General features: G+C 40.2%; 2 protein-coding genes across 3 annotated transcripts; both read right to left on the bottom strand.

The window, feature by feature from the left end:
* Positions 1-455: 455 nt before the first annotated feature.
* On the bottom strand, positions 456-7,232 carry igf3 (insulin-like growth factor 3). The gene is made up of 4 exons (XM_056385355.1): positions 7,074-7,232; positions 5,464-5,608; positions 3,506-3,693; positions 456-2,452 (listed from the first exon to the last, which is right to left on the bottom strand). Exons 1-4 carry the CDS (start codon positions 7,230-7,232, stop codon positions 2,240-2,242), a joined length of 705 nt encoding a protein of 234 aa, XP_056241330.1. The 3' UTR covers positions 456-2,239.
* Positions 7,233-8,068: 836 nt separating this feature from the next.
* LOC130175199 (uncharacterized) lies at positions 8,069-12,653 on the bottom strand. Of its 2 annotated transcripts, none has more exons than XM_056385549.1 (3): positions 12,312-12,653; positions 10,979-11,527; positions 8,069-10,302 (listed from the first exon to the last, which is right to left on the bottom strand). In XM_056385549.1, the coding sequence occupies exons 2-3, from the start codon at positions 11,510-11,512 to the stop codon at positions 9,763-9,765; spliced, it is 1,074 nt and encodes a 357-aa protein (XP_056241524.1). In that variant the 5' UTR covers positions 11,513-11,527; positions 12,312-12,653; the 3' UTR covers positions 8,069-9,762. The 2 variants fall into 2 exon arrangements, with proteins under 2 accessions (XP_056241524.1, XP_056241525.1); XM_056385550.1 differs by lacking the exon at positions 12,312-12,653 and adding an exon at positions 11,884-12,179.
* Positions 12,654-13,277: the final 624 nt, after the last annotated feature.

Genomic DNA, 13,277 nt, shown 5'->3' with positions numbered 1-13,277 from the left:
AGCTTAGTCCCTGCTGCTGATGCAACCTAACACCAACCTGGACTTTGTAATCAAATAAATTTGGGCCCTATTGTACGCTTTCGCAGGTGGTTGCTCGCCATTTTCCGTGTGGGCTCGGACCCGGAAGCTGATACTGTGGATGTATCGGTGCTTATGCCCCCCCTCAATGAAAACTGAGATAATGCTTATGAAGCATAGAGGAGCCTTTTGTTTTATCAGCAGCTGTACACACAGGGAGGAGATGGCCTTCACAACTCTTGGAACGAGATGATCATTTCGACCATGTCAAAGTAAAATGATTCGGTGGTTTATGAAACCCACTCTTTGTCAAAACAAAAGTTCACATTTTTTGGAATATTGTATTGTTATAAAATATTTTTGCAATTCAAAACCCTGCCAAGTGAAAAACACCAGAGGAAGAACGGCTCAAACCAAGTTTTTTAACAATATGAATCCACAGTTGTTTTGATATTTATTACAGTCATAGTGAAATAAATAATGAATGTATTCAAAGTCTTTTACATTAAACATGTTCATACACAAAATTTAAAACAATAAACAACATGCTAGATAATCTCAGACAGAGGAAACATAAAAAAAAATCATTACAACACAAATAGAAATAAGCTCAGTCAGAACCATTCAATAAGTCCACAAACGTCTTCAGTACATTCTGCCCTAATGTCTGTATCCAAAACTCAGGGTACAGCTACTGTCATTTAGTCAAAGTGCTATAAAGAAAAACAAAAAATTAAAAAGTGAAAAATAAAGTAAAACAGACTAATGAGAAAATATCATTAGCTACAGTGGCTAACAAGCTAGCATCTCAGTGACATCATGATTGGCTAGCTCTTTGTCAAAAATAGAACCAAAATGAAGGAACCTAACATAACATGCCACTGTCAGGTCCCTGTCCAGCAGCAAACAGCAGACATACACAGTTAGAGACCAGCTGGTGAACATAGTGGTTCATTTAGCAGCTGAAGAGTCTGATATTTTTCTTCGGAGGTGGTGGAGACCAAAAACAGAGCTAAAGGAGAGGGAATACAACTCCAAATGAATGCTACATGTTTGCTAAATATCTAAATAAGTCACTGGTTGCTAACACATTCATGACACAGACATGATAATGTGTTAACATTTTTTTCAAATAAATTACTACTGTTTTAAATAAACTGGAAACACATGATGAACGTCATGCCAAATCCTCACTAGGGACTGAAATGACTGGAAGCCTCAGGGCTGTAAGTTACTGCAGTGGAAAAGGCCTGATAAATAACGAGAAACCAGAACAACCAGGAAATCTTTGTACACATTCAAATTGTAATTTCTAATATAGGAAATTAATGAAAACCAATAGTGGCACACTCCATTTGTCTAGACGGGGATGGTTAAAAATGCATTGTTTTTTGTTTAGCTCACAGCTTGTAACAAACACCGTTTCCCATGAGCCCAAGACCATCGTGGGATAAACATTACCAGGTTGATAGATGCAGGCCAGTCAAGTAAAGAGCTATTAGAAGTGATTTGTAATATACACATTTAAAGGTCCCATATTGTATAAAGTGATGTACATGTGTTGTTTGATTATAAAGCAGGTCTAGGTTTTATATTAATACTGTCAAAGTATCAAAGTGCTCAGTTCACAGAGAATGCACACAGCCTGTTTTCAGAAACTGAGCCTTAAAACAAGCCATTAGGACTTCTGCAACTTTGTGATGTCACAACAAAGCAGTCACCACACTCACCAATGCCCCAAGCCACGCCCACCTGGACCCACCATACCTGTGGTTGGCCTGGCTGTGCATCACTCAGAAAACAGTCAGCCACTCAGAAGAAAACCAAAACTGTTCTTGCTTGAGCTCCAAACAGAAGCATGAAAAAAACCAATTGAAACAGGTACTGAAAACCAAACATATATCTTCTTATGGATATCAAAACTTAAAATTACACCAGAAAAGTGTAAAATATGGGACCTTTAAAGCTAAAAGAGTGTGGATGGATTTCATGGATAAGGGAGAGCAGTTGAATTTTTTCCTGGAGCTGAGGCGATCCAATATGGCTGCCAGTGGGTGTATTACTTCACATGACAGCTCCAAATCTGTTCATAATCTGGTGCTCTGGAGTGATTTTCCGCCACTGTTATCCAGAGAATTTCTTAACAGTCAGAATCAGACTTTCCAACTTGCTGGGTCCAATCCAGTAACTATAAATATGCAGCTCTTCATGAGATCAGAGGTCAAGACTCAAGTCTCTTTCTTGGAAGGGGACTCTCAGAGGCTGCGGGAGGCCTGCTGGATGTGTTCACTATGTTATTCCTCCTGTTTGATGATTTGCGTTTCCGTTGGCCTGAAGGCTGTGTTTTCCTTCTAGATGCGTCCCTCTTTGGACTGTTGGGAGTTCCCAGGTGCTCTACAAGTCTCTTGTGAAATACTGCTTGGAACTGTTGTTCCTGCAACACAAAGATAGGAAAAAATGAGTTGATTCAAGGACAGCTTGGCTATAGTGGGTAACCTTGCACTGATCAGCTAGGATTTATCATTGATATCAAATTGTTGTGGTGTTTTGTGGTTACTGAAGTCACTACTTTCACATTTAATGTTTCCATCTTACACTTTATATGTCTGTCATATTGTGTTTCTCTGAGATAATTGATTAACTGATTCTCACAGTTTTGCTTCTTGTGGAGGTTTGTTGCCTCATGCTAACTGGACCGCACTGTAGACAGCAACGGAGCTCGACAACATATTCTTAACTCTGTTTTATTTGTCATTACATTGAGCTCTGGTCATGTGATAACAACTGGTCATAATTTAGGGGAGATTGTAACCCTGGATTTAGGCTATGTCCACACTGCTACGTTTTAATAATAGCATCTGTTCATACTAACACATATCAAATGACCATTCACGTAAACTGACCATGCACGTGCCAGTATAAACAGGAAGCAGATTGTCTACTCTGCAGTTGGTTAGTTACAGAAAATACTACGACCGAGGAACAGCAAAGACAGTTGTAGCTTTATAATACAATTTAATCTAACTGCACAACAGCTGCTAGCAAAGACAAGGTCAGTGACTCTTGCAGTTCATTATCCATGTTGCATTCCCCACTGGTAGTCCAGGGTAATAAGAACCAATTAGGAAGCAACTGTGGGTGTCTATGTCATCGTCTCCAAGCTCTTTGTTTTTGCCCGTCCAGACTACAATGCAACTGCAGAGTTTTCAAACTACAACGGGGCTGGAAGCACTTCTGAAAGTCTCAGATTTAGGTCCTTGAAAACTCCAGAGTAGTGTTGACAGGAGTAAACGTAGAAAAAGAGATGTGTTGTAAAACTAAAACGTAGCAGTGTGGACATAACCTTATTTCAAGGACAGTCTTGCTGTGGATGTGAATGGCTTGATTATAAAGGAAATTCAAATCCAGGCAATGCTGAGGACCATGAAGTGCATTTGACAGATGTGGAAAAAGCTAGTAAGTGTAGTTAGTAGCTTGTAGCTCTTACCACGTCCAGCTGTGTAGTAGTGTGTGCTGCTGTTGTTGTGGCTGGGTAAGCTGTGATGTGCTGCTGGATCTTTGGTTTGGCACAGTACATCTCCAGATGCTGAAGTTCACAGCCGGCTGGCCGGCAACACTGATCCACTATCCCCTTCCCTCTGGGCCGAGCACCATAACCAGACCACGTACCTTTACCTGCAGAGGTAAACAAGAAGCTCATGTCAAACCTTCCTTACTTTCAGAAAGAAAAACAGGTCTCATGAGGCCACTCAAGCCAAGACATGCAATGTTTTGGACAAAGCGTCCTCTACTGATTCATCACACACTGCAATGCAAAGTTAAATTCGCTGGACAAAACAGCCACACTGATGGTGTAGCTGTTGGAAGTAAGAGAACTGAAATGAAATCTAAAACGTGGCACTGTAGGAAAGATCATTGGGTCATAAAAATCAAAAGGGAGCAGAGCCTGAATGTGATTAATGAATAATGTGACTTAAATTTTTTAAAAATCATGAAACAGTTGTCAGGATATCTTCTTCAGCTGCCACTCTACGTTGTAGGTGCCACTAGTGAACGTTTTGTGTTGATTGTGACAACTTCTCTACAAGGTTATCCTCATACCATATGTTTTTCAGTTTGCTAAAACTGGTATTTTTAGCTACACAAGCTGCATGGCTCCAGGCATAACAACGTCTTGATGAAACCTGATGGACTCTATTGACTTTTCATCTAGTTAATCTTCAATTAACCAGTGAAAAATCTCAATATATTCTTGAAGGATTAGAGCTTGTAAAGACTTTCAAGCATAATCTTGTTTGATATCTGTATGAAATGGGCCATAACCTCACAGGACAATACAGTCTATACTGAGAATTGTCTGTTTTTGTATTATTTGAGAGGCTCTCTGCTCCTCCACTGCTGTTCCTCCCTTTCTGCACCTTCTTCTGTTATTAATGTGAAAGCTGAACCGGCCTCAGATAACAAGTGTTTTAACAACAAAGCTATCACACACTGAGGCACAGTGTTCTGGTTGGTACACAACCATTTTGGTGGATTGCCACCACTCTGATAGCAGATGGAGAAGGTGGCCTTGGTCAGAACAGGGGAAAGGTAATCAGGTGAAAGGGCTTCTGGGTAAGGATCTGTGTGCAGTAGGGGAAATATTCTATTGATAATAATCTTTTCAAATTAAAAGCTGCAAAACGGCCTTACAGTATGAAGTGTTTGATCCCTGTTGCAGCAAGCAGCTCATTTGTGTCTTCTCATGATGAATAATATATACTATAATACTAATATACTGTTATTGTATGCTGCTGCTGAGAGGACTCTGTATTGATATGTTACTGGATGCTCACACTCCTGCTGGCTGCATCTTATCTTCTAATCCTGCAGTTTATTTACTCACATCGCTTTTTGAGCGTCCTGTGAACAAGCAGTTTATTTATGTTCCAGGCAAACATCATAATATGTCCCCTAATGACAATATGACTCATGACTGGGAAACCTGTAGTCTGTATGTGCATAAAAAAAACTGTGGTCAGTATCTTCAGTCAGTGATACAACAGCACTATAGGAAAAGATCAATCCCCCATGGGGAGCCAGTGGATGTCTGTGCATGCAGTGGGACGAGGCCCTGGTCAAATAAAGTTGTATATAAAGTGAAAAATGAAAAATGGATTGGCAAAATTTGAGAAGCTTTCTAAGACATGTTGCACTTTTAAGAGAGTCCCTAACTTCAGCTTGTTATTGTGCATAGTGTCAGCTTCAACATGGGATTGTGTTCAGATTTGTTCATGATCTCTTTATACCTAAAATTTCTTCTTGTATTCACCTGCATTCCAGTTTACAGAGGACGGATCCTAAAGATGTTGGTGACCTCATAACAGTTTCAACTTGTGTAGAAGAAAAGTCTAAATCTCACTGGCAGCTCCTTAGGTGGATCAAGGAAGATCAAGATAGACTCACCTAAATAGATTCCACGATCCCCACACACAAATATGAGGTCACTGAGGAGATCAGAGCCGCAGCGGAGTCTGGCTGCCTCCGAGGGAAGCGGCCAGCCGGCCAGGCACATGGCACAGTAGAACATACACATCTGAACGCACAACACCTGAGGATGAGAAGAAAAATCTCAATACACAACTTTAACACAAAACATGCAACATGCAAAAGGTTTGGTGTTTTTTTCTTTCCAAGCCCCTGATCAATTAAATTCATGCACTTGTGTCACTCTGGTGGGCAACCATCCACCTTAACTTTGTTGCATGTCATTGTCTAAAATTGCCAAAATTGCCTTGAGTTATGGGCTTTGAAACAGCAGTGGAAATAGAAAATTGTCCTGTACAAAAAACAGGGAATGTGAAAATGCCTGGTTATCTTGCAGTACTCTGACACCAGTGTTTCTAAATGCCTGGCCCTGCTCTTTATAATAAAGAGTCAGGATCAATGGTAACTTCCCTGATTTTGTTCTGAATGTGAGGTAACTGAAGAAACACTATGGACATGATTTCTTATGTAATCATATTGTATCAGACTGGATATGTAGTAAACGTACAAGAGTCCAGCACGTGTTCCAGCCTTTCCCTCACCTTTGACCCTGTTTTAGATGGGAAAACTATCATGACCCCATCCAGCAACTAGACTGGTGTCAAACTGTAAATTCTATTCTATGGACGGAGCCTCAGTGGACTGAATACAGACATTTTGTTGAAGTGAAATATGACAAGTGAGTAAATGATCATAACTCTGTTCACTGAGAGACGTGATTGAAAGCTCTGGACAAATCAGCTATTTCACATTTAGTCCTGAAATGATCTATAAATTATTTGGTCTAATTTTGACTAAAAAGATGTTAAAAGAATAATAATGTTGTATTCAATTAATAATGAAAAAGTTTCCACCCTAATTCATTTTCCATTAGAAATACTGTATAAAATTAGTTATACATTTATAATAGATCTGTCTCATAAATCTCCCCCTCCCCCATCAAGCTATTAAGTGACTCAAGGGTCAAAACTGGGATCATTTTGGTCATAGAATAATGAAGTCCATCAGCAGATCATAAAGCTAACGTCATGTGCGTCATCAGTTCGAAATCCAAACTGTTTACAAAGAGACTTTTTTTCAAAATACTTTATACTTCCCTAATAATTTCCAAGGTTTCCTAGAAATAACTATTTTAAATACAAAATAAATAAGCAAATGTCCTGTGCACTGCATAGAGGTAGTCTTCAGTTTTTCATTGTAATGCTTCTAATGCATATGATAATATCAATAAACTTGAACATTCATCATTCATTCGTTTATTCATTGTTGGAAACTGATCCTCCATATGTTGAATTGTATTGTCCATTTCAATTGTTTGCATATGTGCATGTTGAACTGACCTACTGTGCTCTAGGAATTAGAAGAAACTATTGCACCAATTTAATAAAGTATCACTAGTGAGAAAAGCAGAAAATCTTCAGTTACTTTCAAAAGATTTCAACCCTTCTGTCTGTACTACATCAGCAACTGCATCAGCTACGTGTGGTCAGTCCCAGTTCAGGGATCAGCGGAGTGAAACCAGGTCTTACCTGTGGTCTGGCAGTGGAGCGGCATGAGGAGGAGGTCGAGTGCATCCTGTCTGTGTGGACTGACTTCAGCAGAACTGCAGTCTTATACTGAGGCAGCAGGAGGGAGGACCACAGCACCGAGGTTTCCTCCCTTCGCCCCTCACACTGTTTCAGTCTCATATCTCATCTCAGATGATTTAACAAACTGTCACTGTCACTGTTCAGCCGTGTTCCTGCTGTGTTTGTAACAGGATATTCATACAGTCACAAACATGATATCCATTTTCTATTTAATGAGTGTGTATACACCCACCAGAGTATTGAGTAAACTTTAGCTCGTACAACAGTCCTTCGATTAACCCTCTGTTGATGAAGGTTAGAATATTCAGTTTCTATTGAAACAGATTTACAGCAATGTCGGTTCAACTGTATGATCACTTCGGAGGATGTAGTTTGTTTTCCTGTTGAATTGCAATGAGTTATACAATGAGGTGTTTTCTATTATATTGTCCACTGAATTTAAATGGGTTGGACAAAATAAAACATCACAAACTGCATCCTCCAAAATGATCATACAGCTGAATTAACACCACATGAAGACCCAGTGAAAACTGTGCAACGCGGTCTTCAGTCCTGTTCATTGTTGGACACCAGTGAGTGGCCCTGAGAGCATAACACACTGCAAGTAGACAAAATAAAAGCAAATGAAGATCGTCATCAACACATGCACAGCATTTAGAAAGAAACAATTCAAAGCTATTTAATTCACACAGAAATGACCAAGTGAGCACATAGTGGTCTCTGATGTCTGCACCAGATTGTAACATCTGCAGTTCACCTCAAGTGAGCATTTGAACATATTATTAACCAGTATGCAGCAATGTTGCAAATAGACATAGGTGAGAAATAGTCCCAGTAATGACGCCACAGAGACAGTTGGCTGCATCATATGCTGTCAAACCCTTCAGTAGGTAGCTATTGTTTATCTTCATGTAATGAAAATATGTCAACGCTGATGACACACTCATTTCTTTATTTGCAGTAACAGAAGTACATCCTCTGAGATCTCATTTGAAAAAGTCAACAACAACAACAACAACAACAACAAAAACAAACCCGGCCTAAAGTAATTGTGTCTGTTCAACATAAATTACATTTGAGGCACGAGAACATAGCAGCTGGATTTGAGCAACTCGTGGTAACAAACCCAACGACAGGTTGGACATAGAGGACTGAAGGGAGCCGCTTTCACAAGTCAGATTCATTTTTGGCGTTTCTAAGGCTTGTCTGGACATGAAAGTCTCTAGGTTGAGTCACTGATTCAACAGATGAGCAACCATTTTTTAGGCTCTTTGATAGAAAGTCAGACAGCTACAGGACTCAATTACATAAAAGCATGAGGAGAGAAGTAGTAATGGAACAAATGGAAGAAGCATTGTAGAAAAGAAACCAGTAAAAGTGCCAAAGGAAAAGATTTTTAAACTTAACATAATGTTTCCATTGTGACCATCATATAATAGTAATGATCCCGAAATAAAGATTTATCTCAGTCACACGAGGCAAAAGATCATCACAGTAACTCAATCAGTGATCTCAACAGACTGACAACTCAACATCTGCAGCCTCACTAAACAATACAGAAAACCTAGTGTCAGTATTTTCCTGTCCTCAGCCACACACTCCACATCACACCCTTTGGTAATTTTCAACCTTTTAAGAACAGCCTCATTTTGAATGTGTGATTATGACTATGGGTTTGGAAACAGTCCACTCCACTGGTGACCCATGTAGGCTGTGATGAAAATAAAGACTGAGGTGTATGATGAGTAACTCGTCAAATTTTACACATTAAAGTCTGTCACCAGGTGTTGGGGAGTTTTACTGAGTATGTGAAAAAAGCCTTCAGTGTCTGCAGAAGAATCTGTGTCTGATAGTGAAGTCTGTACATGTCCTCGAGTGATGTCACTCGAGTCAGCTTCAGTTCGACTAGAATTACTGCCTCACGATTGTATGCCTCCACCACTCAGACTAAATTCAGGTTACACCCCTGTTTATCCAGTCATGTAAAATATTAACCATTTGTGTGGAATTTTGCCTTAATTACTGTGTGAAGTCTTGTGTAATGGCCAAAAAGTGTTTTTTGACCACCAAAGTCTTATCAGTTCATCCTTGAGTCCAAGTGGACAACTGTGTTTAATTTGAAGGAATTTCCTTGAAGAGTTCTGGAGATATTGCGTTCACAAGGCCAAAATGATGTTTTGTAAGGTCACCGCGCACGTGACCTTTGACCCCCAAAATCTTATCAGTTCATCCTTGAGTCCTAGTGAATGTTGGTGCCAAATTTGAAGAAGTTCCGTCAAAGCGTTACTGAGATATCGTGTCCACGATATTGGGACCGACGTACGTACATATGTACAGAAGGACAACCCGAAACAAAAAGCCTCCGGCCCTGGCTGTCGCCCGCACAGAAAAGTAAAAACCTCTGGGGGTGTGGAGCTAGAAAATGTTATACTGATGCATCTGTGAACAAACTCATTGAATGAGCTTAAGAATAACTATCTCTACATTATCTGTCACATCTCTGGATTAAAGTGCTGAATGCACAGATCAACCAATCGATGTCATGACTAATCTTCATCCTAAATGCTTTCTAATAAACTTAACCCGAGTTTATTTTTTGTGGAACTGATGCCTAATCACTGATGTTTCATTATAAAGAAGGGAAGTTGTTGAGAGCAGCTTCGTTCTGTCTGAGTTTGACCTTCATTTGAGTGATCATCTCTTCTTTAGCCAGCTGCTCAAAGTCAAACTCCTTCAGGAGTGATGTGGAGGCATGAGCTGCACCCAGAGGCTCTCTCCTGGTGCCGCTTTGGTTCCCTTCATCACCCTCGATGTGCATATTAGTGTCCATGTCACTGTTCTGACTGGTGCTCACAGCTTCTTCACCGTCCAGGTTCAGCATCTCACATCCACTATTGTCCTTGTTGGCCACCACCTCCTCCTCCTCCGCCTCAGGCTGAAACCAAGCTGGCTCCAGAGCTGCTGCTTCCTCTGCCGCCTGCTCTCCTCTGGCGTCCGTGTGACGGTGGCTGTCCACTTTGTGCACACTACCAGTGGACTGAGGGACAGAGCGAGCAGTCTTGGATGAGGATACGTCCCTTACCTTGTGTGTAACATCTTTCTTGTTTTCACTGTGTGTTACTTTACACGTGGTGTGTTTCTTCTTGGGCCTGTTGTTATTCAGCAGCTCCTGTAGGACATGCAGAGTAGTATCATGTGAGGCCGATGCTCATTAATGGGATTCATAGTAATGGTACATGATAAACAAAAACCCCCACAGTCCACAGCAGAGACTTACATCCTGTTTTTGTGAGTGTTTTGTGAGGTCACACTGACCTTTACCTTTGACCACCAAAATCTAATTGAAAAACTTATCTCAAGGCATTAATGAGATCTTGCAATCACAAGGCCAAAACCATGATTGACCACCAAAATGCCTTTAGTGATAGCAATGTGGCAATGTCATCTGGTCCATTACTTCAGTCCAGCCTGCGATTTCTCAACTAGGTTTGGGCGATATCCAAAATTTTACATCTCAATACAGTGCAGCCCAAGTATAGCAATATCTGATATCATATATAAAATAATTATATTGTTGTGTTTTGTTTCCGGTATAAGTAATTCTGCCACTAAATAGCAGTTCAAAGTTTTATTTTTCATGTGCCAAGTAACAATGTAAAACAAAGCAGTGAAACGAGGGTTAGCCTCTGCAGCAGGGCAGACTGGCGTGGAACTATCTAGCTTAGCCTTAGAAGGCAAAAGCTATACATGTCAAATAGACTGTCATGTTTTACCCACACTTACATTTTTTAAACTGGTTTGTTGCTGTGACTCGATTGTAATCACCAACTGAAATGTGACATTACCTTCCTCTGGCTTTTAGATGATGATGTTGAAGGAATAGAGGACTGGGCAGTCGGCTGTGTGTCACGTGCCTCTGGTTTACTCTGGCTTCGATCGGGCTTCCTGATGGACAGGTAAATGTTCCCGTGATAAATGACCACAGCACTTTGGTAGATCCGTGGTGCAGAACCCTGAGGCAACAGAGAGGTGTGAGATCTGTGTGTGGAGACCCCTTTTCCAGGAGTGATATCCTTGAGCAGCTTGTAAGCTGAACGGTTGAGGGACACAAAAGACATTCGGTGGGGACCCGGTGCAGCCCGAAACTCTCTGCCCAGCAGTGAGGACATGTTTTCTGCTGGTTTCTGCCCTTTCCTCCGTAAGGTTACTGGACAAATCCATATGCCTTCTGGAGAGCCTGCAAGCTTCCTGGAGCCCTTAGAGTCAGACAGGGGGAGGCCCATTCTTCTCAGCACTGAGTTTGGTAAGCTCCACAGAGGGATGTTTTTCACCTCAGCCTCTGCTGGGATGTAGATTTCCAATCTGCCAGGAGGATCCATGTTCTGTGTATTTCCCTGAGTACACATTAAGAGTTGATCAGTTTGGGTGCAGCCTCCACAACAGATAGTTTTAAACATACTTTTTTTTTTTATTACAGAGCCCAATAACGCCACCCATTCCCATTGTTTCCTCCCAAAATTAAATGTGTGTGGATGGGACTTTACCATCATCTCTCATTCTCTCCTTCTACATTAACTGGCTAAACTTAGCAGTTGTTGCAATGATTAGTTTACAAGATAACTCTTCAGAGAATTTTGATCATTAATAAGCTGACCAATTTATCAAATTTGCCTTTTTTTTTTTTTAATTAATTAATTTTTTTATTTCCAGTGTGTACCTTTACATTGATTTTGTGTAGCCTGAGCCTCACCCGAGCGGGAGAAAGTCGCTCATGTAGATATTAACAGTGGAAAGAAAATAGCAAGGACCAATAAAAATGTCGCCGTGGTAAAGGTCGACATGATGAAACACAGCCCCGGTAGATTCCCTCTGGCGGAGGAGTGTCTCTCCTACCGAATCAGGCAGTGCTACCCAGGACACTGTCAGTGTCTCTCGTGTGGTCAGATTTAAGACCAAACATCTCGTCGACACCTGATTGCGTGTCACAATTAGCGATTAGTAGAAAAACATTAATTCCTTCGAAACAATCGAATGACCAACGACGTGGAAAACCCATTGCGGTTTCCATAGTAACAAAATGTATGGATGCTACGACACTAAATAAAGGCGGGCAAATGTTTCTTACAATATCTGCCGTACTAAAATAAAATAAAAAAGATCCTAGATTGTTGCACATACCTTGACGGAGCAGTGGAATCCAGCTTTAAAGAGTCCGACTTGTGTTTAGCAGCATTTTCATTTCGTCGTACCATAACCGGATTTCCGGGTCGAATTCTCCAGAATAAAAGCGGCATCTCAACAAATCTAGGCCCTACTAATTTCATTTATTCAGACTACACTCAGGCTATAATCCAAACTCAGACACTTCGCATGACTTTAAAACACAAATTATATGTTAAAAGAATAACAATATAATGATGATAAGGTTTATATGGCACCTTTCAAAACACAGATAAAAAGTACTTTACGAGACATGATAAAGTTGAGAATCATCAATAAAAATAAATGATGAAATTAACTGGTTAAAAACAGTTTAAAGGTTCTACAACATTGGGGAGGAGATATAAGAGAAAAACTGTGAAAATGAGGTAAAGTAAAAATGAAATACAAAATTCTAAGATGATTAAAATAATCAATAAAATAATAATCAGGTTAATTGCTACATATAATAATAGATTTATTAAGTTAGAAGTAAATTCAGAAACCCTGCCCGGAGAAAGCACACCTATAAATGTGTCTATAAGAAGGATTTAAAAGAGGGTAAGGAGCTCGCCAGTCTAATCTCCTCTGGGTGGTTGTTCCAAAGAGTTGGGGCCTTCGTCTTTGGCCGAGATTGTGGAATAGTTAAAAGAGCTGTAGCTGAAGACCTCAGGTTGAGACTGTGCAAATATGGTGTCAGTAGATCTAAGATGTACTGACATGCAGGGCAAAAGCATCATCAAATCACTAAAATTACAATGCCCCACTTTTATTTTGAAGGCCACATGCGCCTACTGGACATCTGCTTTACATCTTCACTTCCGATTTGGAATGTTCCTTATAATAAAATTAATCATAATATTGTAATTGTATAAAGCTACAGTAAGCTATATTTTTTCTCTTCATTTTCATTTGAAGAAAATGAAATAATTAATAAATATTGGG

Source organism: Seriola aureovittata, chromosome 9 (assembly GCF_021018895.1).
Source record: "Seriola aureovittata isolate HTS-2021-v1 ecotype China chromosome 9, ASM2101889v1, whole genome shotgun sequence".
Taxonomy (NCBI): domain Eukaryota; kingdom Metazoa; phylum Chordata; class Actinopteri; order Carangiformes; family Carangidae; genus Seriola; species Seriola aureovittata.
This window is presented reverse-complemented; position numbering and strand designations above follow the sequence as displayed.